Genomic DNA, 24,366 nt, shown 5'->3' with positions numbered 1-24,366 from the left:
ATGGGATCGTACTGGAGTGCTCGTGAGGTAAGAGTGTGAAAATTCGGACCATAACTCCTTAGAAGCTGAAGATGACCTGAGGCAGGCTTGGTATTGGGATTGTGGTGCCTAGAAGAGGACTTGGGAGCTGTTAGTCCAAATTATTTTACTTATTTATTTATTTATGTCAGTATGACTGATAGTTTTGCTGCTATTGACTGCCTTCTGGAGGAAGCACTAAAACTGCCTGTTGGACCCCAGGGAGTCAACATACTCTGTTCTCAGCTCTGAAATTAACCTGCTGTTTAACTATGAGCAAGTTATTTAATCAATCTGTGCCCTGCTTCCCCTGTTGTAAAATGGAGATTACAGAGCTTCTCTCCATAACATGGACGTGTGTTAACTTTAGTGTGCATTGGTGTTTGGAGACCTCCAGTGTGGGGTCCTCATGGCTTAACAAACGATAAGCGTGAATGCCTAACCAAACTGGTTAAAGAAACACTAAGGATCTACTGGTTCATCCTTTTGAAAGGAGGCGAGAGTAATGAACAGAGTCTGGCGATGGTCTATGTGTGGGAAGTACGCGTAAAAAGCAAGGAACAGTACTGTCATCTCTCCTCTTCCCCTTGCCTTTTACCACTGAAACAGCCTCATGGGACAGAGTAAATGTAGAGGCTTCTGGGTGATGAGGGGGCAGGAGAATAATTCCATCCAGAACCTGAATCCAGACAGAAGACATTAAAACATGCCCTTCTGTTTTGGAGCCAGACATAAAATACAGACTGAGGTCAGTTTATCATATTGCAAGAGTGATAGAGGAGTCTGTATCCAACTTCTCAGCTCGGTCAACTCCTAACTGGAAGAAGAGAAGTGGCATAATCCCCCTAAAAGGATTTAATGGAGTAATTTTGCTAGCAGAGAGTGGAGGGGAATTAGTGAAGCAATAGCTAAAGTTTCAGGTACTAAAACCTGCAAGAATGAATAATTTGTTTGGGTTCTGTCTAGTTATTTGTCTTTCCTTCGGTGCTTGATGTTTCAGCTAATGATCCTTTCTACAAATATCCAGCATCTGGTTTGGGTGGGGAAGTTTCATTAACATCTCTTGCTAAGCTGTTTTCTTTCATGTAGGTGCTGCTGCATTTTGCCAGTGGTGCCTCACTCACTGACCAGTTTCATTTTCCTTTGTGGTCACGATGATTTTGAACATAGCTAAGACATTGAAGCCTGCAGTATCATGATTATATTATATTATAGTGTTATTTCTTCCATTAATAACGTACATACATAGAATAACATTTCCTCTTTTTTTAACTCTACATAGACGTGATTTTAACTTCCAAAGCAGTGCAAGTAGTTTATCTTCCAATTTTTCTGCACAGCTTTGAAAACTGCAACATACACTTAGGGCATGTTTTATGAAGCGTGAGCAACCTAATATTCATCTGGGTAAAAACTTTCTCATTTTTTTCTGCAGACTGAAGAATGCCCGTGCTGCTCCCTCTCTGTGAAAATCATAAGAATGAGAAATCTGAGAAAGGCAGATCTGTGTGAGTATCACAGTCTTTCCTTGCAGTTCCTGGTAGCTCAGTTTGGAAAGCAGAGGGTATAAGCAAACGCTGTAACTTGTATCTGTGTATGAAGTGTCACCATGGTTTCAAATATTGATGCATGTTTGAATTTGGACTATTCTTAGAATACAGCTTTGTATAAACAATATGTTTCTGTTTATAGAATGTTATTATGACTGGAAATATCAAAGGTCTGCTGTGGTGTGCTGTAAAGTCTCTTAACTGCTAACAAGCTTTAGAGCCAGTTTTGCTGAACCGATTCAGCTGTTAGTTCTCAGTTGCAGTTTTTGATGCACCGAGATGCAGGCTGCATCTCTGCTTCCTGACAAAAATGGCAGCAATGATGTCGAGTGGCTGCCTGTGGGGTAACATGGGAGCTTTAGTATCATGTTCTGTACCTGTCTGATTTTGCAGACAGCAGAAGTACATGCAGACACCTCTGAACTTCGATTTCTTTCATAAAAAAAAAATATATATATAAAAAAATATATAGAGAGAGAGAGGAGCATTATATATCTTACTGTAAAACAACTTTTTTTTTTTTTTTTCTGTCAAATGTTTACTGAAAAGTATTTGAAACATCAGACTTTCAAGGCAAAACCAGTATCATTGAAATGTTTCTGGGGACTTGGTGGAATGGGTGGAAGTCAAGAGAGAAAAATCTCAGCAGTTACTCAAGTAGGAAAGTAAACTGAAGGTCAACTCAAACATCTGCCTCAGAGAGAAAGAACAAGGCAGGAACACAACAGATAGGAAGTGAATATGAACCTTTGCATATAAAGTAAGACCAAGTGAACTCAGCAAAAATGTTTGCCTCCATAGAGATCACTATTCAATTCTTGTTTTTCTGCTGTTAAGCTTAGTTCAGGAATATTGCCTTTTCTTGAAAACAGCACATCTTCAGAGAAGAATGAAAGGATAGCTGAGTTCCCTTTCTGTCATTTTAATCTCAGCTGAGCTGTTTTCTGGCATAAATTATGGCAGTCCAAGATATCCCCGACAGCAATAGCACCAAGATAACCACCTGCAGAGTTGATAACCAAATATCTGCCTCTGGCCTTAAAATCAGGGATGTTTATTTCTTTCTCAGTATTTTATAATGATTGGAAATGACAACCTTTACATTCTTAAGGACCAAAGAACTTCCAGAAAACCATAGCTATTTATCTTAGCTCTTTATCTTTTATTAGTCTTTATCCTGTATCTTCCTTTTGAGCAGATATTTGGCTGCCTGATTGCAGGTATGGAGCTATATCACTGGAGATTTGCTTCCAAAACCAGATGTGGAGGAAGGTCTTTGCATTGTGCATGAATAAGGTCACTGGAATGTAGCAACAATGAGTTAAGAAGAAAGTAAACATAACTACTTAGGGCTACATATCCACATTTCTGTAGGCATTACTTTCCCAGGATTAGTCTTTGCTCAAAAGGGATTTTATTTTTTTTTAAATACTTTTTGTGGGAATGTATTAGTCATGTAATCCGTGTGTTTATTCAAATATTTTTAAACATTTCAAATATGTTTGGCTCAAAATGTATTTTGGGAAAAGATATTTCCCACCTACATTTATTTGTGTCATCGCTATTTCTGTACAATTTAAAGTTAAGAGAGACAGAGATGAGGACAGAGAGCTGAAAGATGTCACAGAAATAATTCAAACTGCAAGAGCCATGGGTGCTTTTTGGAGTCAGAGTCTGATTAGACCAAGCTGTGGGTTTTGGAAGACTGCCCATCAAAGATGTTTTTCTTCAGCTGTGGCACTGTGCAGCTAAAGTGTCCTCTTTGTGTAGGAGGGGCTGCTGCACACAACCCACAGTGTCCAGGCCTTCTTAGATGTTGCACATGCTGTATAATATAGGACTTGGGGTTTTTTTATTATAGGATAGCTGTGGCAATCATCTATAATCACGAGCTCCTGAACTTTTCCCTTTGTGTAAGACAGAAGGTTTTATTTGTACATGGTGTGATCACAATAACAAGAATTAGGCTACTAATGTGTGTTGAAATCTGATAGGAATAAGGCTTACTCATGAATCAGAAGGATTTGCTACTGCGTTATGTGGGTTATCAGGCAACTGCAATCTGAGCAGTTCCTATCGCTCCCAAGACACAGCTGTTGTAATTTCTGGACATGTTTGAGTTTGGCTAAATTCTCCCTGTCAACATTTGTAAGAATAGTGATACCATACTAGTCCAAAGTTTCATCTGGATTGACAATACGTCCCTGGAACTGGTCTATGACAAATGCTTTGGGGCAGGACAAGCACCAAAGCATGTTTTTACCTTCCCTGCTCTCCCAAGAGACCTGTGGTTCATGAGGTCTGTGGCTCAGAGGTCTGGCTGTCAGTCAAAAGTAGTGTTTGCATTTAATTGCTGTGCCCAAAATGCTTGGCACTGGGAAGCCACTAAAGGGTTTTATTTTGGTATCTTTCATCTCACTTTGCACTGCACAGGAACCCAGACACTCTTTCTCAGTGTCATAGGAAAACACCAGGCTGTTTCAGGATGTTATTCTCCAGGGAGGTCTATATACTTGTATTGCTAATTAAGTGCTTATGGGTATTTCTGTTTTCTCCTCTTTGCCTGGCATGGGCAGCAAAAATGCCTACATGAGAAAAGCTAGTCCTTTTCTCCCTTTTGTAGAAAGGCCTTTTCTACATATTAGTTAGGGTTAGCTCTTAAACAAAGACAACTGCCCCCTTGTATTTATTCCAAAAATGGCAGAAAACTTACCATTAACAGCTGCATGACTGCAGCTGTCTCTTGCTTTAAAACTGCAAACACTTTGTGGCTGTCACAAACCTTCCTAAACGCATCCATGACAATTCTATGCATCAACAACGGTCTTTGTCCAGCCTCTGGTTTCCATGTCACAAAAATCTTTGCTGCTATCTCAATGTCTCATCCTTGTAGTGCCAAAAATCAGTGTTGCCTTCACTGCTGAAAGGTGTTGAGTTTGTTCTGCCATCCAGCGACTTCCCATGACCATCCCTTACTTTCCCTGCCAGCTGAAGGAGCAGAGATTGATGTTCAGAAGGCTTCCCTCCTGTGGGAAGGGGCTGGTTTTTGCTGAACTCTTGTTTTCCAAGGGCTGGTCCACCAGCGGAGATCACTGCAAGAGGACATAGCTTTCATCTTCAAGTCCCCCCCACCCATTTCTTCACAGAAGCCTTTGAAGGCCCCTTGAAGCCACCTTTATACAGGGTTCTGCGTTTCCACCGTTTAACCATGGAAGAGTTCCTTCCCGGAGAGTCTTTTCTGCTGGCTACGGCTACATTTCACCCTCCGTGCGTTCATTATGACAAGAACTAGACCCACGCTGTGTAAATTCCCCAGACCAGATCTTTTCAGCGTGGCTGCCCAGACCTGCCTGGCTGTTCAGGGTCCCATGGGAGCACACCTGGCAGTCACAGCCGGCAAAGCCGGTTCAGCGCAGCCCTTTTCTCAGCGGCAGGGTTCACAGGCCTTCCAGGAGGGGAAATAAATATCTTCTATGCAGCAAACTGACACAGACGGGAGAAAAATCTGTTTGTTTCATGGGCTAGGAGTGAGATAAAAAGTAACGTTTTCTACATACATGTATTGCACAGAAATATTCTCTCCAAGAGACAAAAAAATGCGTTCAAAAATACTGGCTTCCCCTACTTAGTATTTAGCTAAGTCCAGAGCTCCAGAAAACTTTTCCTGGAATCTTATATCTAACTTTTTTTTTTTCTTTTCTTTAATATGTCAAGGCTCATTAGGTAAAGCCTTAGGGCTTAATTCTGGGTCTTGTTAAATCTGTTGCTATGTAACTTCAGAGCAAACTCCCTCTACTACACTGCTGATTGATTTAAAATTTGGAAGGCGGTATTACTAATGTTTTTACTTACATCACCTAAATCCTACGTAACGCCATCAACACTTTTGTTGCCGTGCTCTCAACTACTGGGTGCAGAAAGGACTGATTGAAGACGTGCACGCAACAAGACGCATAGAGTTCTTTGTACCCATTCCCCCCAACTGTAGCCCCAATGCAAGGGGGTGGCAGCAGGGAGGGCAGGTAGCGTGGGCAGCATCAGCAGGCACTCTCCAGGGCTGGCCAGTGCTAACAGCATGTCTGCTTTGAGGGCTAAGTGACTTTACTGTCAAAGTGGACGTGGTCGCTGAGTTTTGCCATGGATGCGAGAAATCCTGGCACTCTGTTTTTTTGAAAAAGAAAGAGCGCTGGCGTCTTTGCAAGATGTCTCAGCTAACTTCCTGGTGCCCCTGGCTGCTCAGACAGGCTGGGTTTGCATTTAAGGAGAGAAAACCTAAAAGCAGCCCAGGACAAACACTCGGCAATAGGAATCTGCACAGTTAGTGGAGCAGTAGTTCTGTGGAAGATGCCAAGTTCCAACAAGACCTGTAAACAAGGATTTCCTCACTGGTTAAGAAACTGAAACAAACAGGTACAAAAGCAACTGTTAATCACCAGAAGCTCCTCCCTGTGATGTCATATCCTGAAGCAGGGCTTTCCTTACTGTAATTGTAAGCAGGTGACATCAAGATCAAGAGCTAATTGCATAACTTCTAAGGTACCTGTCAAAATGGAGCCCCGGTCCGGTCTGGTGTTTATAATAATAAAGTCATAACCACAGTTAATAATATGAATAACAAATTAATGGATAATCTCAATGAACATAATGTGAATCAGCTTCACAGTTGCAGTTCTTAACAACCTCTTCTCTTCTCCATTCAATCGTCTGTTTGGTTTTATCCACTCATGTTACCCAACTCTGCTCCCATTATCCTCAGTTTATTGCTACCATCTAAATACATGCAAAACCCTAGTTCCCCTCAGATCACCCATTTTCTGCTCTCTAGTCTAAGAGATTATTTCAAGGTTTTTTTCCTTTCTCAAGTCTTTAATGTGTTGTTGTCAGAAATTCCATGGTGGAGTATATCATATAGAGTGTAGTGTACATCATATTGTATGCAATTGTATTGTGTGGTATACATAGTAAAAAGTATGGAGATGAAAAGCTTGTGCTGTGCCTCCGTGGTATCATAAGATGCCACAAAAAAAGACAATGTTATGTATAATCGAGGACCTCATTAATATGTTATTTGTTTAGGGCTCTTGGTCAGGGCACATCCTTAGAGCTATGGAAATAATTGCATCTCTACTGCTAGGTATCAGTGGTTTGTATGTAGGCACATATGCCAAGCCAGCTCCTGTGGACTTCTGTTTGCAAGAACAGAAATCTGTTCTGGTGGTTAAAGCTATTATGTGTGATGTTCCCTCATGATTTCCTCCAGACTCTTGGTGTAACCTTAGAGAAGATTAGTTTCCTCAAAACCTTAATTCCTCATCTCTAAAGCAAGGAATGCAGCAAGGGCATTAGAAGCCAAATAGGGACATTAGGAGAACTAGTTGATTGCTGGCTGAAGGACTGGTAAAAGGAGTAAAAAACCTTAAAAATGTTAGACTCATCTCTGTCTCAAAGGCATAGGTGAGAGCAGCTGCTGTGCTCTAATACCATAGCAGCATGGGTGATACTGCAGCTGTTGTCCTCCGCTGAACAAGGGTGGTCTTTAAAACCTTTTATGATGGTACTACATGTTCCTAGTAGAATTCATTATCCTCTTTAACAAGAAGTTGAAATAAGGTGTTTTATAATGTTTTAAAGTGTCAAAACCTGTTTCAAAACAGGTCTGAAAAGGGTGGAGGCAATGGAAATGAACAAGGGAGAAGCTCAGGTGGAGAAGAGAGGCTGGAATGAGTAGGTGATGGTAGCAGCAATGTAGAACCACACGGTGCTTTGAGAGGACACAGGTTCACACAGCAATTCATGACTCTTCACTCCTCCTCTGCCATTTGGCTTGTGGGGTTCAAAGGCAGTGGCAGACTCTGCTCAGGACACGAGGTTCTAGTTTGCACTTGGAAAATTCCAACCGACCTGGACGGACATTTCTGCAAGAGCTGAGACACATTTCATTAAGTGCTGTGCTAATAACTAACACAGATAGCACAAGACTAGCATGCAGTTTCTTTCAAACATGTGTAAGCAACTTCAGCAGTTGTCAATAGATAATGACAGTGAAGTATGTGCTTTGATTTCTGAATAGGCTTTCTATATTTACAAATTTCTTTGGGCTGAGCTGTGTAACAACTTCTCACCGCTTACGAAACTAAGCTGAGCATTGCTTTTTCCCATGCTTACAGTCTCCCACATCTTCTTAAAAGTTATTGCACCTTGGTGTTTTTGATCATCCTTGATAAGGACCGTCTTTTACTCTATATCCGGCTTACTGTTGCACAACAACGTATTGAGTTTAAGATCAAAGTATACCTTGCCTGACACTGAGCAGTAACCACAAACTGAATATCAGCAGATCCGTGTCTACAGGGCTATTAGTGGTTATGTGGGACATTCAAAGAAGTTAATTAAGACTATGAAGATTGATACAGACATTTATTTATGGCAGGACTTGCTTCAGGATTTTTGAGGTATTCCTTTGATGAGGAGAAGAAGGTACAACTTCTCATCTTTGGTATTTTAGTGTGGAAAATACATTTAAAGGCATTTTTGTTTGTTGATTCCCGATAGATTTTCTTATACACTGTTAAAGAACCTGCAGAATCTGTTCCAGTTCTGTACTGGCTGTTCTGGTTTCATCAAGACAGCAGTATCTGCAGTTCATCCAGTTATGCATTAAGCAGTGTGACTGATATCTGTAATCAGTGATTCATTCTTTCCCATACCCTCCGAGCAGAGATCTGCTTTGTTTTATGCATCTGTGCTCTCTTTCACACGTGTCTTGATGAGTGCTGCTGAGGTGAGCTGCACGCTCAAAGCACGGCGTGATAAGGCCTGTGGTATATCTTGGTCCCTGTGGAGGTTTATTCTGAGGACTCAGAGCAGTGCCAGGGAAAGCCTTGCCCACAGGCGAGATTCACCGGGCTCGAGGACCTTTATCAGCGATGGTCTCCAGAGAGGAGCTTCAGGCAAACTTTTTTGCTGAACTGAGGACATTGTTTATCTTGTAGATAAGGACCGAGAACCCATATGTGATTTGCTATTATGTGGGAGGCCAATGTAAAGTAGGGAGGTTAAATTTAACATGGCTGTGGTAGTCTGGATTGCTGAAAAGACACGGGAGGGTGTCCGTGTCAGACTATGGCTTCTCCCCAGGCACTTCTAGGACTGTATCCTCAGCAATAAAGGAGCCAATAAAGTAGTGCCACAGTAGTAACCAGTGAGGGGTAACAGTAAGATTCACTCACAGATGTTGGTGATGGTGCTTGCATTGTATTCTGCTATGAAATGGGCAGTCTTCTTAAATGTCTGCCTGCCAAAGGTGTCCATCTTTTCCTTTTTGTTCAGGACCAATCTTGACTACTCTTTTTTATAGACTTACCTTTCAGTTCAAGAATGAAAACTAGACAAAAGGGGCCTTGGGTATAAATGTTCCTTTTAAGCCGGATATATCTGTTTTTAATGCTTTCATTCCTTCTTTGCTGGAAAGTTGCTGTAGGCTTCTAGATCAGTTGGGAGCCCTGAAGGACTCCAGCCAGAAAGTGAGCTCATTAAATTTCACTGTGAAAATAGGATTAGTTCTAGCCTTGTGCTAAAAGACGGTCTGGAAGCTGTGTGTTTATCTGTGGCTTACTTTTATGTGAAAGAAAGTGATGGTGACATCTTTGTAGAAAAGACATATAAAATGTGGAGACTTGGCTGCCAAAAGCAAAGTGCACGTTGTCAACGCATCCAAGTCATAATATTTATGTCAGGATGAGCCATTGCTGCAACGTAAGCTTTTAATCCAGGCTGAATGAGCTCTTCCCTTAACAAATAAACCAAAACAGTAAAACTGTAATCTTCACCTGTGCTTTGTGCCCTGTAGGTCCAAAATTTGATTCACAAAATGGTGACTGACATTTACAGACTTTGGGCTTAATTCTCAGGCACACAAAGACCCATTTATGTTGTGGTTTAAACACTCCTGCTTCTAGTGAGCTGTCCCTATATGTTATGGAATCTTTCTTACCAAATTAATTAATCAGCATCAACATCTTTACCTTTATTTTGGCTGCTGCAAACCATCCTGTGAGGGAATGAGGTGACTTAATGCACCCTACTTTTGTTACTTAGTTATAATGATGTGCCTTTATTATTTCCATGCTGTTTCCTTAGGCATAACTCCTCCATCCCCACCATAAAAAACCAAAGAACTTCTACAGGTATCTATTTTCATTTCTGTGCACAGGATCTACAGTAAACTCCTACGGGTTATCAGTGCTAGCTGCTTCCTGCAAGTGAGACTTTGGGATATTTTTAACCTCATTCATCAGATTTGCAAACATTTTCTGGTTTTCAGATACATTAAACACAGCGAAGGTCCCCGCCGCAAAGTTTATTTATTCAGTAGCAAAGTTTTGGTTTCAAAACTCTGAGTCTCAATTGAAAAATGCAAATCACAACTACTGCTGCAGTACACTGCTGGTGCTGCAGCACTTTCTGAAGAAAGATAATTTGTGATTGCTGATTTGTTGTTTCAGCTGCTTCAGGTATTGATTTTGTTCCCACTCCCATTTCCTTTGAAATCCAAGGCACTACTGTGTTTTTCTTGCCTCTTGCCTCCAAGTTTGTTTCCATGATGTTTCCCTCTAATGATTTCTTCAGATGCCCAGCAGTTCTAACTATGCACTGTGTCTGCATTAACAACGTCAATGTCTGGCCAAGGCTTAATTTTCAGTTAATTTATTTTTAAACAGAAACAAAAGAACTTTATAAAAAATACTTTCCAGCCATAAATTTGAGATTGTACTATATATCACTGCAAGAGGGTCCGATGTAGAACAAATGAAGTCTGACCTCTTAGTGGTGCCTCTTGGCCAAAAATATACAGCTTTTTGGTTCCTACTGGCTGACAGAGTAGGAACAGTGAGACAGTGGCAATGCTTATGAAAGGTCTAAAAATGGGTGTGCCTATGGAAGGACATGATTTCTAGTTCCACTTTGCCAAAAGAGAGCATACGTCAGGGTGATTTAATGACATCTGTGCCTCTGTTAGTACGTACAAATCTTGCAAGAACAGCTACACGTACTCAAAATGCCACTTGGGTAATGTAATTTATCCCCTGTAGCTTCATGGAGAAGCTTGAGGGGATGTGAGAAGTAGCGCGGCTGTCCATGGGCTTCTCTGCATTACACTGTGTTGCTTTGGCATTGTTTCCTTTTGACGATTATATTGGGATGGTACATGGAGGCTTTGGATAATGGATTTAGGCTTTTTTAGTTTGACGCTGCATGTGTTTAGTAAGGAAAGGCAGAAACTTTTCCAATGAACTTACAGTCTTACTTTGTATGTGTCAAAGAAGGAGGTTTGCAGTAGTTTAGGAGACAGTGCACAGCTATCTGGGAACTGATGTCTTGAGCTGGTGTACAGTGTAGGGATGCCCTGTCACTTCCTTCCCTGACAGTCAAGGCTGGCAGGGAGACCGGTTAATTGGTTTCCATGCAATATAATTGACGTGACATGATTATCCTGTTTATTGCCTGCCAGCATAAACATGGGCATCACATGGCAGCAATTCCATACGACACCTTGCAGGTTCATCTGGGCTGGTTCTCTTCTCCTGAAGCAGGATCAAGTTTACCTTGTCTGTCACTCTTTGATACGTATCTGGGTACTGATACCCTCTGAAATGAGTTACCTGGAAACTGTATAAAATCTCTCTCACTAGAGCTAACTCTTTTAGAGCTGGGACGTTTTTTCTAACATTTGTCCTTGTTTATTACCTTCTGGTCACACAGAGCAACAGATCATTGTCCTCTTTGTATCAATTATTTGGACATTACAGAACTGACTTGTACCATGTTATTTGACAGTCTTTGACAGTTGCTGTTGAATTAGCGAACTCAATTCTTTGAGCTCTTTCTCATATGCTAAACTGTCTAAGGCAATCCTTTTCAATCTGGACATGTTTAATTTTAGTAGCTGGTAACAGTTACAGCCTTTTATGGTGGAGGGAGGAAAAGAGTGAAAGAGAACTGCAACATGGAAGACACTGAGCATGCATTTGTTCCTGTCTAGGGCTGTAGAGATCGTTTAATTTTAGTACCTCGTAACAGTTACAGCCTTTTATGGTGTAGGGAGGAAAAGAGTGGAAGAGAACTGCAACACGGAAGACACTGAGCATGCATTTGTTCCTGTCTAGGGCTGGGAGTGTATGCAAAGAGATCTCAGTGCTAAATCTCATCAACTGCACTGAGATCTCTTTGCATGAACACTTGAACATTGTGTATTTGGGATCTGGTCCAAAATTTATCTAAATCTATTTTGAATATAAGTAATCAGATAAGTCCTGCAATGTTATAGTTCTGATGCATAAATTGTTATTCTTCACACAGTGACCTGGCTGAAGTTGCCTGTTTTCAGATGCAAATATCTTTGTCTCTTACCTGCATTCTTGTCTTGGGCTATGTTGAGACTGAGACCTTACTGGTTGCTAACTGAGCTGATGTTGCATGTGGATCATCAGGTTGTGGCACTTTGGTTTTGCTCTTATTAAGAACGAACAGCCTTGCTAAAGACTGAACTAACTTATCAAGTTGGCTGTAGGTCTAATGTGTTCAGAGAAGATGAAGGACTGAACAGAGATCCCACTACAGCTCTATCTAGATAGAAGATTATAAGTCATAAGTTTAGAGCTTCATTTTTTTTTTTTTTTTTCTGTCAAATGTTTACTGAAAAGTATTTGAAACATCAGACTTTCAAGGCAAAACCAGTATCATTGAAATGTTTCTGGGGACTTGGTGGAATGGGTGGAAGTCAAGAGAGAAAAATCTCAGCAGTTACTCAAGTAGGAAAGTAAACTGAAGGTCAACTCAAACATCTGCCTCAGAGAGAAAGAACAAGGCAGGAACACAACAGATAGGAAGTGAATATGAACCTTTGCATATAAAGTAAGACCAAGTGAACTCAGCAAAAATGTTTGCCTCCATAGAGATCACTATTCAATTCTTGTTTTTCTGCTGTTAAGCTTAGTTCAGGAATATTGCCTTTTCTTGAAAACAGCACATCTTCAGAGAAGAATGAAAGGATAGCTGAGTTCCCTTTCTGTCATTTTAATCTCAGCTGAGCTGTTTTCTGGCATAAATTATGGCAGTCCAAGATATCCCCGACAGCAATAGCACCAAGATAACCACCTGCAGAGTTGATAACCAAATATCTGCCTCTGGCCTTAAAATCAGGGATGTTTATTTCTTTCTCAGTATTTTATAATGATTGGAAATGACAACCTTTACATTCTTAAGGACCAAAGAACTTCCAGAAAACCATAGCTATTTATCTTAGCTCTTTATCTTTTATTAGTCTTTATCCTGTATCTTCCTTTTGAGCAGATATTTGGCTGCCTGATTGCAGGTATGGAGCTATATCACTGGAGATTTGCTTCCAAAACCAGATGTGGAGGAAGGTCTTTGCATTGTGCATGAATAAGGTCACTGGAATGTAGCAACAATGAGTTAAGAAGAAAGTAAACATAACTACTTAGGGCTACATATCCACATTTCTGTAGGCATTACTTTCCCAGGATTAGTCTTTGCTCAAAAGGGATTTTATTTTTTTTTAAATACTTTTTGTGGGAATGTATTAGTCATGTAATCCGTGTGTTTATTCAAATATTTTTAAACATTTCAAATATGTTTGGCTCAAAATGTATTTTGGGAAAAGATATTTCCCACCTACATTTATTTGTGTCATCGCTATTTCTGTACAATTTAAAGTTAAGAGAGACAGAGATGAGGACAGAGAGCTGAAAGATGTCACAGAAATAATTCAAACTGCAAGAGCCATGGGTGCTTTTTGGAGTCAGAGTCTGATTAGACCAAGCTGTGGGTTTTGGAAGACTGCCCATCAAAGATGTTTTTCTTCAGCTGTGGCACTGTGCAGCTAAAGTGTCCTCTTTGTGTAGGAGGGGCTGCTGCACACAACCCACAGTGTCCAGGCCTTCTTAGATGTTGCACATGCTGTATAATATAGGACTTGGGGTTTTTTTATTATAGGATAGCTGTGGCAATCATCTATAATCACGAGCTCCTGAACTTTTCCCTTTGTGTAAGACAGAAGGTTTTATTTGTACATGGTGTGATCACAATAACAAGAATTAGGCTACTAATGTGTGTTGAAATCTGATAGGAATAAGGCTTACTCATGAATCAGAAGGATTTGCTACTGCGTTATGTGGGTTATCAGGCAACTGCAATCTGAGCAGTTCCTATCGCTCCCAAGACACAGCTGTTGTAATTTCTGGACATGTTTGAGTTTGGCTAAATTCTCCCTGTCAACATTTGTAAGAATAGTGATACCATACTAGTCCAAAGTTTCATCTGGATTGACAATACGTCCCTGGAACTGGTCTATGACAAATGCTTTAGGGCAGGACAAGCACCAAAGCATGTTTTTACCTTCCCTGCTCTCCCAAGAGACCTGTGGTTCATGAGGTCTGTGGCTCAGAGGTCTGGCTGTCAGTCAAAAGTAGTGTTTGCATTTAATTGCTGTGCCCAAAATGCTTGGCACTGGGAAGCCACTAAAGGGTTTTATTTTGGTATCTTTCATCTCACTTTGCACTGCACAGGAACCCAGACACTCTTTCTCAGTGTCATAGGAAAACACCAGGCTGTTTCAGGATGTTATTCTCCAGGGAGGTCTATATACTTGTATTGCTAATTAAGTGCTTATGGGTATTTCTGTTTTCTCCTCTTTGCCTGGCATGGGCAGCAAAAATGCCTACATGAGAAAAGCTAGTCCTTTTCTCCCTTTTGTAGAAAGGCCTTTTCTACATATTAGTTAGGGTTAGCTCTTAAACAAAGACAACTGCCCCCTTGTATTTATTCCAAAAATGGCAGAAAACTTACCATTAACAGCTGCATGACTGCAGCTGTCTCTTGCTTTAAAACTGCAAACACTTTGTGGCTGTCACAAACCTTCCTAAACGCATCCATGACAATTCTATGCATCAACAACGGTCTTTGTCCAGCCTCTGGTTTCCATGTCACAAAAATCTTTGCTGCTATCTCAATGTCTCATCCTTGTAGTGCCAAAAATCAGTGTTGCCTTCACTGCTGAAAGGTGTTGAGTTTGTTCTGCCATCCAGCGACTTCCCATGACCATCCCTTACTTTCCCTGCCAGCTGAAGGAGCAGAGATTGATGTTCAGAAGGCTTCCCTCCTGTGGGAAGGGGCTGGTTTTTGCTGAACTCTTGTTTTCCAAGGGCTGGTCCACCAGCGGAGATCACTGCAAGAGGACATAGCTTTCATCTTCAAGTCCCCCCCACCCATTTCTTCACAGAAGCCTTTGAAGGCCCCTTGAAGCCACCTTTATACAGGGTTCTGCGTTTCCACCGTTTAACCATGGAAGAGTTCCTTCCCGGAGAGTCTTTTCTGCTGGCTACGTCTACATTTCACCCTCCGTGCGTTCATTATGACAAGAACTAGACCCACGCTGTGTAAATTCCCCAGACCAGATCTTTTCAGCGTGGCTGCCCAGACCTGCCTGGCTGTTCAGGGTCCCATGGGAGCACACCTGGCAGTCACAGCCGGCAAAGCCGGTTCAGCGCAGCCCTTTTCTCAGCGGCAGGGTTCACAGGCCTTCCAGGAGGGGAAATAAATATCTTCTATGCAGCAAACTGACACAGACGGGAGAAAAATCTGTTTGTTTCATGGGCTAGGAGTGAGATAAAAAGTAACGTTTTCTACATACATGTATTGCACAGAAATATTCTCTCCAAGAGACAAAAAAATGCGTTCAAAAATACTGGCTTCCCCTACTTAGTATTTAGCTAAGTCCAGAGCTCCAGAAAACTTTTCCTGGAATCTTATATCTAACTTTTTTTTTTTCTTTTCTTTAATATGTCAAGGCTCATTAGGTAAAGCCTTAGGGCTTAATTCTGGGTCTTGTTAAATCTGTTGCTATGTAACTTCAGAGCAAACTCCCTCTACTACACTGCTGATTGATTTAAAATTTGGAAGGCGGTATTACTAATGTTTTTACTTACATCACCTAAATCCTACGTAATGCCATCAACACTTTTGTTGCCGTGCTCTCAACTACTGGGTGCAGAAAGGACTGATTGAAGACGTGCACGCAACAAGATGCATAGAGTTCTTTGTACCCATTCCCCCCAACTGTAGCCCCAATGCAAGGGGGTGGCAGCAGGGAGGGCAGGTAGCGTGGGCAGCATCAGCAGGCACTCTCCAGGGCTGGCCAGTGCTAACAGCATGTCTGCTTTGAGGGCTAAGTGACTTTACTGTCAAAGTGGACGTGGTCGCTGAGTTTTGCCATGGATGCGAGAAATCCTGGCACTCTGTTTTTTTGAAAAAGAAAGAGCGCTGGCGTCTTTGCAAGATGTCTCAGCTAACTTCCTGGTGCCCCTGGCTGCTCAGACAGGCTGGGTTTGCATTTAAGGAGAGAAAACCTAAAAGCAGCCCAGGACAAACACTCGGCAATAGGAATCTGCACAGTTAGTGGAGCAGTAGTTCTGTGGAAGATGCCAAGTTCCAACAAGACCTGTAAACAAGGATTTCCTCACTGGTTAAGAAACTGAAACAAACAGGTACAAAAGCAACTGTTAATCACCAGAAGCTCCTCCCTGTGATGTCATATCCTGAAGCAGGGCTTTCCTTACTGTAATTGTAAGCAGGTGACATCAAGATCAAGAGCTAATTGCATAACTTCTAAGGTACCTGTCAAAATGGAGCCCCGGTCCGGTCTGGTGTTTATAATAATAAAGTCATAACCACAGTTAATAATATGAATAACAAATTAATGGATAATCTCAATGAACATAATGTGAATCAGCTTCACAGTTGCAGTTCTTAACAACCTCTTCTCTTCTCCATTCAATCGTCTGTTTGGTTTTATCCACTCATGTTACCCAACTCTGCTCCCATTATCCTCAGTTTATTGCTACCATCTAAATACATGCAAAACCCTAGTTCCCCTCAGATCACCCATTTTCTGCTCTCTAGTCTAAGAGATTATTTCAAGGTTTTTTTCCTTTCTCAAGTCTTTAATGTGTTGTTGTCAGAAATTCCATGGTGGAGTATATCATATAGAGTGTAGTGTACATCATATTGTATGCAATTGTATTGTGTGGTATACATAGTAAAAAGTATGGAGATGAAAAGCTTGTGCTGTGCCTCCGTGGTATCATAAGATGCCACAAAAAAAGACAATGTTATGTATAATCGAGGACCTCATTAATATGTTATTTGTTTAGGGCTCTTGGTCAGGGCACATCCTTAGAGCTATGGAAATAATTGCATCTCTACTGCTAGGTATCAGTGGTTTGTATGTAGGCACATATGCCAAGCCAGCTCCTGTGGACTTCTGTTTGCAAGAACAGAAATCTGTTCTGGTGGTTAAAGCTATTATGTGTGATGTTCCCTCATGATTTCCTCCAGACTCTTGGTGTAACCTTAGAGAAGATTAGTTTCCTCAAAACCTTAATTCCTCATCTCTAAAGCAAGGAATGCAGCAAGGGCATTAGAAGCCAAATAGGGACATTAGGAGAACTAGTTGATTGCTGGCTGAAGGACTGGTAAAAGGAGTAAAAAACCTTAAAAATGTTAGACTCATCTCTGTCTCAAAGGCATAGGTGAGAGCAGCTGCTGTGCTCTAATACCATAGCAGCATGGGTGATACTGCAGCTGTTGTCCTCCGCTGAACAAGGGTGGTCTTTAAAACCTTTTATGATGGTACTACATGTTCCTAGTAGAATTCATTATCCTCTTTAACAAGAAGTTGAAATAAGGTGTTTTATAATGTTTTAAAGTGTCAAAACCTGTTTCAAAACAGGTCTGAAAAGGGTGGAGGCAATGGAAATGAACAAGGGAGAAGCTCAGGTGGAGAAGAGAGGCTGGAATGAGTAGGTGATGGTAGCAGCAATGTAGAACCACACGGTGCTTTGAGAGGACACAGGTTCACACAGCAATTCATGACTCTTCACTCCTCCTCTGCCATTTGGCTTGTGGGGTTCAAAGGCAGTGGCAGACTCTGCTCAGGACACGAGGTTCTAGTTTGCACTTGGAAAATTCCAACCGACCTGGACGGACATTTCTGCAAGAGCTGAGACACATTTCATTAAGTGCTGTGCTAATAACTAACACAGATAGCACAAGACTAGCATGCAGTTTCTTTCAAACATGTGTAAGCAACTTCAGCAGTTGTCAATAGATAATGACAGTGAAGTATGTGCTTTGATTTCTGAATAGGCTTTCTATATTTACAAATTTCTTTGGGCTGAGCTGTGTAACAACTTCTCACCGCTTACGAAACTAAGCTGAGCATTGCTTTTTCCCATGCTTACAGTCTCCCACATCTTCTTAAAAGTTATTGCACCTTGGTGTTTTTGATCATCCTTGATAAGGACCGTCTTTTACTCTATATCCGGCTTACTGTTGCACAACAACGTATTGAGTTTAAGATCAAAGTATACCTTGCCTGACACTGAGCAGTAACCACAAACTGAATATCAGCAGATCCGTGTCTACAGGGCTATTAGTGGTTATGTGGGACATTCAAAGAAGTTAATTAAGACTATGAAGATTGATACAGACATTTATTTATGGCAGGACTTGCTTCAGGATTTTTGAGGTATTCCTTTGATGAGGAGAAGAAGGTACAACTTCTCATCTTTGGTATTTTAGTGTGGAAAATACATTTAAAGGCATTTTTGTTTGTTGATTCCCGATAGATTTTCTTATACACTGTTAAAGAACCTGCAGAATCTGTTCCAGTTCTGTACTGGCTGTTCTGGTTTCATCAAGACAGCAGTATCTGCAGTTCATCCAGTTATGCATTAAGCAGTGTGACTGATATCTGTAATCAGTGATTCATTCTTTCCCATACCCTCCGAGCAGAGATCTGCTTTGTTTTATGCATCTGTGCTCTCTTTCACACGTGTCTTGATGAGTGCTGCTGAGGTGAGCTGCACGCTCAAAGCACGGCGTGATAAGGCCTGTGGTATATCTTGGTCCCTGTGGAGGTTTATTCTGAGGACTCAGAGCAGTGCCAGGGAAAGCCTTGCCCACAGGCGAGATTCACCGGGCTCGAGGACCTTTATCAGCGATGGTCTCCAGAGAGGAGCTTCAGGCAAACTTTTTTGCTGAACTGAGGACATTGTTTATCTTGTAGATAAGGACCGAGAACCCATATGTGATTTGCTATTATGTGGGAGGCCAATGTAAAGTAGGGAGGTTAAATTTAACATGGCTGTGGTAGTCTGGATTGCTGAAAAGACACGGGAGGGTGTCCGTGTCAGACTATGGCTTCTCCCCAGGCACTTCTAGGACTGTATCCTCAGCAATAAAGGAGCCAATAAAGTAGTGCCACAGTAGTAACCAGTGAGGGGTAACAGTAAGATTCACTCACAGATGTTGGTGATGGTGCTTGCATTGTATTCTGCTATGAAATGGGCAGTCTTCTTAAATGTCTGCCTGCCAAAGGTGTCCATCTTTTCCTTTTTGTTCAGGACCAATCTTGACTACTCTTTTTTATAGACTTACCTTTCAGTTCAAGAATGAAAACTAGACAAAAGGGGCCTTGGGTATAAATGTTCCTTTTAAGCCGGATATATCTGTTTTTAATGCTTTCATTCCTTCTTTGCTGGAAAGTTGCTGTAGGCTTCTAGATCAGTTGGGAGCCCTGAAGGACTCCAGCCAGAAAGTGAGCTCATTAAATTTCACTGTGAAAATAGGATTAGTTCTAGCCTTGTGCTAAAAGACGGTCTGGAAGCTGTGTGTTTATCTGTGGCTTACTTTTATGTGAAAGAAAGTGATGGTGACATCTTTGTAGAAAAGACATATAAAATGTGGAGACTTGGCTGCCAAAAGCAAAGTGCACGTTGTCAACGCATCCAAGTCATAATATTTATGTCAGGATGAGCCATTGCTGCAACGTAAGCTTTTAATCCAGGCTGAATGAGCTCTTCCCTTAACAAATAAACCAAAACAGTAAAACTGTAATCTTCACCTGTGCTTTGTGCCCTGTAGGTCCAAAATTTGATTCACAAAATGGTGACTGACATTTACAGACTTTGGGCTTAATTCTCAGGCACACAAAGACCCATTTATGTTGTGGTTTAAACACTCCTGCTTCTAGTGAGCTGTCCCTATATGTTATGGAATCTTTCTTACCAAATTAATTAATCAGCATCAACATCTTTACCTTTATTTTGGCTGCTGCAAACCATCCTGTGAGGGAATGAGGTGACTTAATGCACCCTACTTTTGTTACTTAGTTATAATGATGTGCCTTTATTATTTCCATGCTGTTTCCTTAGGCATAACTCCTCCATCCCCACCATAAAAAACCAAAGAACTTCTACAGGTATCTATTTTCATTTCTGTGCACAGGATCTACAGTAAACTCCTACGGGTTATCAGTGCTAGCTGCTTCCTGCAAGTGAGACTTTGGGATATTTTTAACCTCATTCATCAGATTTGCAAACATTTTCTGGTTTTCAGATACATTAAACACAGCGAAGGTCCCCGCCGCAAAGTTTATTTATTCAGTAGCAAAGTTTTGGTTTCAAAACTCTGAGTCTCAATTGAAAAATGCAAATCACAACTACTGCTGCAGTACACTGCTGGTGCTGCAGCACTTTCTGAAGAAAGATAATTTGTGATTGCTGATTTGTTGTTTCAGCTGCTTCAGGTATTGATTTTGTTCCCACTCCCATTTCCTTTGAAATCCAAGGCACTACTGTGTTTTTCTTGCCTCTTGCCTCCAAGTTTGTTTCCATGATGTTTCCCTCTAATGATTTCTTCAGATGCCCAGCAGTTCTAACTATGCACTGTGTCTGCATTAACAACGTCAATGTCTGGCCAAGGCTTAATTTTCAGTTAATTTATTTTTAAACAGAAACAAAAGAACTTTATAAAAAATACTTTCCAGCCATAAATTTGAGATTGTACTATATATCACTGCAAGAGGGTCCGATGTAGAACAAATGAAGTCTGACCTCTTAGTGGTGCCTCTTGGCCAAAAATATACAGCTTTTTGGTTCCTACTGGCTGACAGAGTAGGAACAGTGAGACAGTGGCAATGCTTATGAAAGGTCTAAAAATGGGTGTGCCTATGGAAGGACATGATTTCTAGTTCCACTTTGCCAAAAGAGAGCATACGTCAGGGTGATTTAATGACATCTGTGCCTCTGTTAGTACGTACAAATCTTGCAAGAACAGCTACACGTACTCAAAATGCCACTTGGGTAATGTAATTTATCCCCTGTAGCTTCATGGAGAAGCTTGAGGGGATGTGAGAAGTAGCGCGGCTGTCCATGGGCTTCTCTGCATTACACTGTGTTGCTTTGGCATTGTTTCCTTTTGACGATTATATTGGGATGGTACATGGAGGCTTTGGATAATGGATTTAGGCTTTTTTAGTTTGACGCTGCATGTGTTTAGTAAGGAAAGGCAGAAACTTTTCCAATGAACTTACAGTCTTACTTTGTATGTGTCAAAGAAGGAGGTTTGCAGTAGTTTAGGAGACAGTGCACAGCTATCTGGGAACTGATGTCTTGAGTTGGTGTACAGTGTAGGGATGCCCTGTCACTTCCTTCCCTGACAGTCAAGGCTGGCAGGGAGACCGGTTAATTGGTTTCCATGCAATATAATTGACGTGACATGATTATCCTGTTTATTGCCTGCCAGCATAAACATGGGCATCACATGGCAGCAATTCCATACGACGCCTTGCAGGTTCATCTGGGCTGGTTCTCTTCTCCTGAAGCAGGATCAAGTTTACCTTGTCTGTCACTCTTTGATACGTATCTGGGTACTGATACCCTCTGAAATGAGTTACCTGGAAACTGTATAAAATCTCTCTCACTAGAGCTAACTCTTTTAGAGCTGGGACGTTTTTTCTAACATTTGTCCTTGTTTATTACCTTCTGGTCACACAGAGCAACAGATCATTGTCCTCTTTGTATCAATTATTTGGACATTACAGAACTGACTTGTACCATGTTATTTGACAGTCTTTGACAGTTGCTGTTGAATTAGCGAACTCAATTCTTTGAGCTCTTTCTCATATGCTAAGCTGTCTAAGGGAATCCTCTTCAATCTGGACGTGTTTAATTTTAGTACCTCGTAACAGTTACAGCCTTTTATGGTGTAGGGAGGAAAAGAGTGGAAGAGAACTGCAACACGGAAGACACTGAGCATGCATTTGTTCCTGTCTAGGGCTGGGAGTGTATGCAAAGAGATCTCAGTGCTAAATCTCATCAACTGCACTGAGATCTCTTTGCATGAACACTTGAACATTGTGTATTTGGGATCTGGTCCAAAATTTATCTAAATCTATTTTGAATATAAGTAATCAGATAAGTCCTGCAACGTTATAGTTCTGATGCATAAATTGTTATTCTTCACACAGTGACCTGGCTGAAGTTGCCTGTTTTCAGATGCAAATATCTTTGTCTCTTACCTGTATTCTTGTCTTGGCTATGTTGAGACTGAGACCTTACTGGTCGCTAACTGAGCTGATGTTGCATGTGGATCATCAGGTTGTGGCACTTTGGTTTTGCTCTTATTAAGAACGAACAGCCTTGCTAAAGACTGAACTAACTTATCAAGTTGGCTGTAGGTCTAACTCTCTTAGAGCTGGGATGGCTTTTCTAACATTTGTCCTTGTTTATTACCTTCTGGTCACACAGAGCAACAGATAATTTTTCTCTTTGTATCAATTATTTCGACATTACAGAACTGACTTGTACCATGTTATTTGACAGTCTTTGACAGTTGCTGTTGAATTAGCAAACTCAATTCTTTGAGCTCTTTCTCATATGCTAAACTGTCTAAGGCAATCCTTTTCAATCTGGACATGTTTAATTTTAGTAGCTGGTAACAGTTACAGCCTTTTATGGTGGAGGGAGGAAAAGAGTGAAAGAGAACTGCAACATGGAAGACACTGAGCATGCATTTGTTCCTGTCTAGGGCTGTAGAGATCTGCAAAGAGATCTCAGTGCTAAATCTCATCACCTGCACTGAGATCTCTCTGCATGAACATTTGAACATTGTGTTTTTGGGATCTGGTCCAAAAATTATCTAAATCTATTTTGTATATAAGTTATCAGATAAGTCCTGCAACGTTATAGTTCTGATGCATAAATTGTTATTCTTCACACAGTGACCTGGCTGAAGTTGCCTGTTTTCAGATGCAAATATCTTTGTCTCTTACCTGCATTCTTGTCTTGGCTATGTTGAGACTGAGACCTTACTGGTCGCTAATCAAGTTGGCTGTAGGTCTAATGTGTTCAGAGAAGATGAAGGACTGAACAGAGATCCCACTACAGCTCTATCTAGATAGAAGATTGTAAGTCATAAGTTTAGAGCTTCTTTGATACTCTGAAAATACCAAAAGCCTGTCTTCTAAATGAGGATTCATAGCTAGTATGTACAACAAAGTGATATTCCAGACCATAAATAAACAAATCCTCTAAAACACACAAATATCAGTTGTCTGTAACTGACAGATGCAGTTGCTGAAGAAACAGATATTCTCACTCTTACCTGCTTCTCTGGCACCATCTGAAGAAGTAACTATGCAAAGTTAATGTTATCTTTTTTCAAATATTAAAAATCAACAGAAGAATAATAGAAAATATTGTCAGAGAGAGAGCTAGAGAAACTATTTTTTCATCTCCTTTACCACTGAATTGTTATCTACAGCTACATTGTACATATTCTGCATTTTAAAATTGCAGTAATAAATCTAAAAATATCCTATTATTACTTACAAGAATTATAGAGATCTGCACTTGTGATGTTAAACTAATTTCTTCCCTGCCATGGACAGTAATGGGGAAACTATCAAATGCATGCTGAAAAACTGGAAGATGTTTCGTGTTCAGACAGTATCAGAAGACTTGAAAGATAAATCACACATAATCTGATTGCACAAATTACTTTAAGCAACACCTATTCATTGCCACATGGGTTACACCACAAGTTTAAAGAAAGTGTGGAATGAGAATCAAGAGACTGGTAGAGAAAGAAAAACATAATTACTGATAAGGCACTCTCTTCTTGTGGGTTATGTGGAAATATAATAGTTATTTTTTTGTATAATGCTTTTAATCAGGGGGTGTCGAAGCAGATTACGAAACAGGAAAGGATTGTTATCACTGCTTTATTGAGGGGGAACTGTAGATAGAGAAGCAAGATAAATTTAAATGGAAGCAATTGTCCAGAGTGACTGAGCAGCCCGGACCAGAGCTGGGACTGGAGCCAACATGTCATGACACCTTGTCCAGCAGGTTATCCACCTGGTCGTGCCGCCTCTCAGCATGTATCCCAGAGTACCAAACTGGCTGTTGTTACACCCAAATCTGGCCTGTTACTGTGATTACAAGACAATTTCTTAGAGCTGGAGGCATTAGAGAGATCTGTAGTTGCACAGCAGGCAAAGGAAATGTCTGTTGTCTAAAAATAAGTGCAAAGAGTTTAGAGGACTGAAGGACATCAGATTTGCTCCAAATAGGAGGGCTGAAAAGGGTGACTGATAGTGTAGATAGAGTGAGTCCCACCACTCTTCACTGTCCTTTCAGGGTCTCAGTTACTACAAGTTCATGAAACATCATCTCTTTTATGCACCTAGGAGCAAATGCCCAGCACTGCTCCCTGCTGAAAACCACATCATCTTCTTAGCAGTACCAGAGAGAATCCTAACCACCAAATACTCCACATACATCAGATGAGCACACAAGAGGAAAGTTAGCTGCACAGACATACGAGTACACAACCTGCCTCTCACCTCAACACAACTGGTCAACACCCCGTGGCA

General features: G+C 41.0%; 1 protein-coding gene across 1 annotated transcript in view; it reads left to right on the top strand.

Moving 5' to 3' along the window:
• The window catches only part of LOC106892842 (cytosolic phospholipase A2 epsilon-like), a 45,537-nt gene continuing 21,171 nt past the window's right edge, over positions 1 to 24,366 (top strand). The window contains exons 1-2 of the mRNA XM_014950384.1: positions 1 to 27; positions 1,454 to 1,526. Of these exons, the coding sequence (XP_014805870.1) occupies positions 1 to 27; positions 1,454 to 1,526 (100 nt within the window). The remainder of the gene's footprint in view (positions 28 to 1,453; positions 1,527 to 24,366) is intronic.

This window comes from Calidris pugnax, unplaced genomic scaffold (genome assembly GCF_001431845.1).
Source record: "Calidris pugnax isolate Ruff unplaced genomic scaffold, ASM143184v1 scaffold68, whole genome shotgun sequence".
Lineage (NCBI taxonomy): Eukaryota > Metazoa > Chordata > Aves > Charadriiformes > Scolopacidae > Calidris > Calidris pugnax.
Note: the sequence above shows the minus strand (reverse complement) of the source record. Positions and strands in the feature narration are given on the sequence as shown.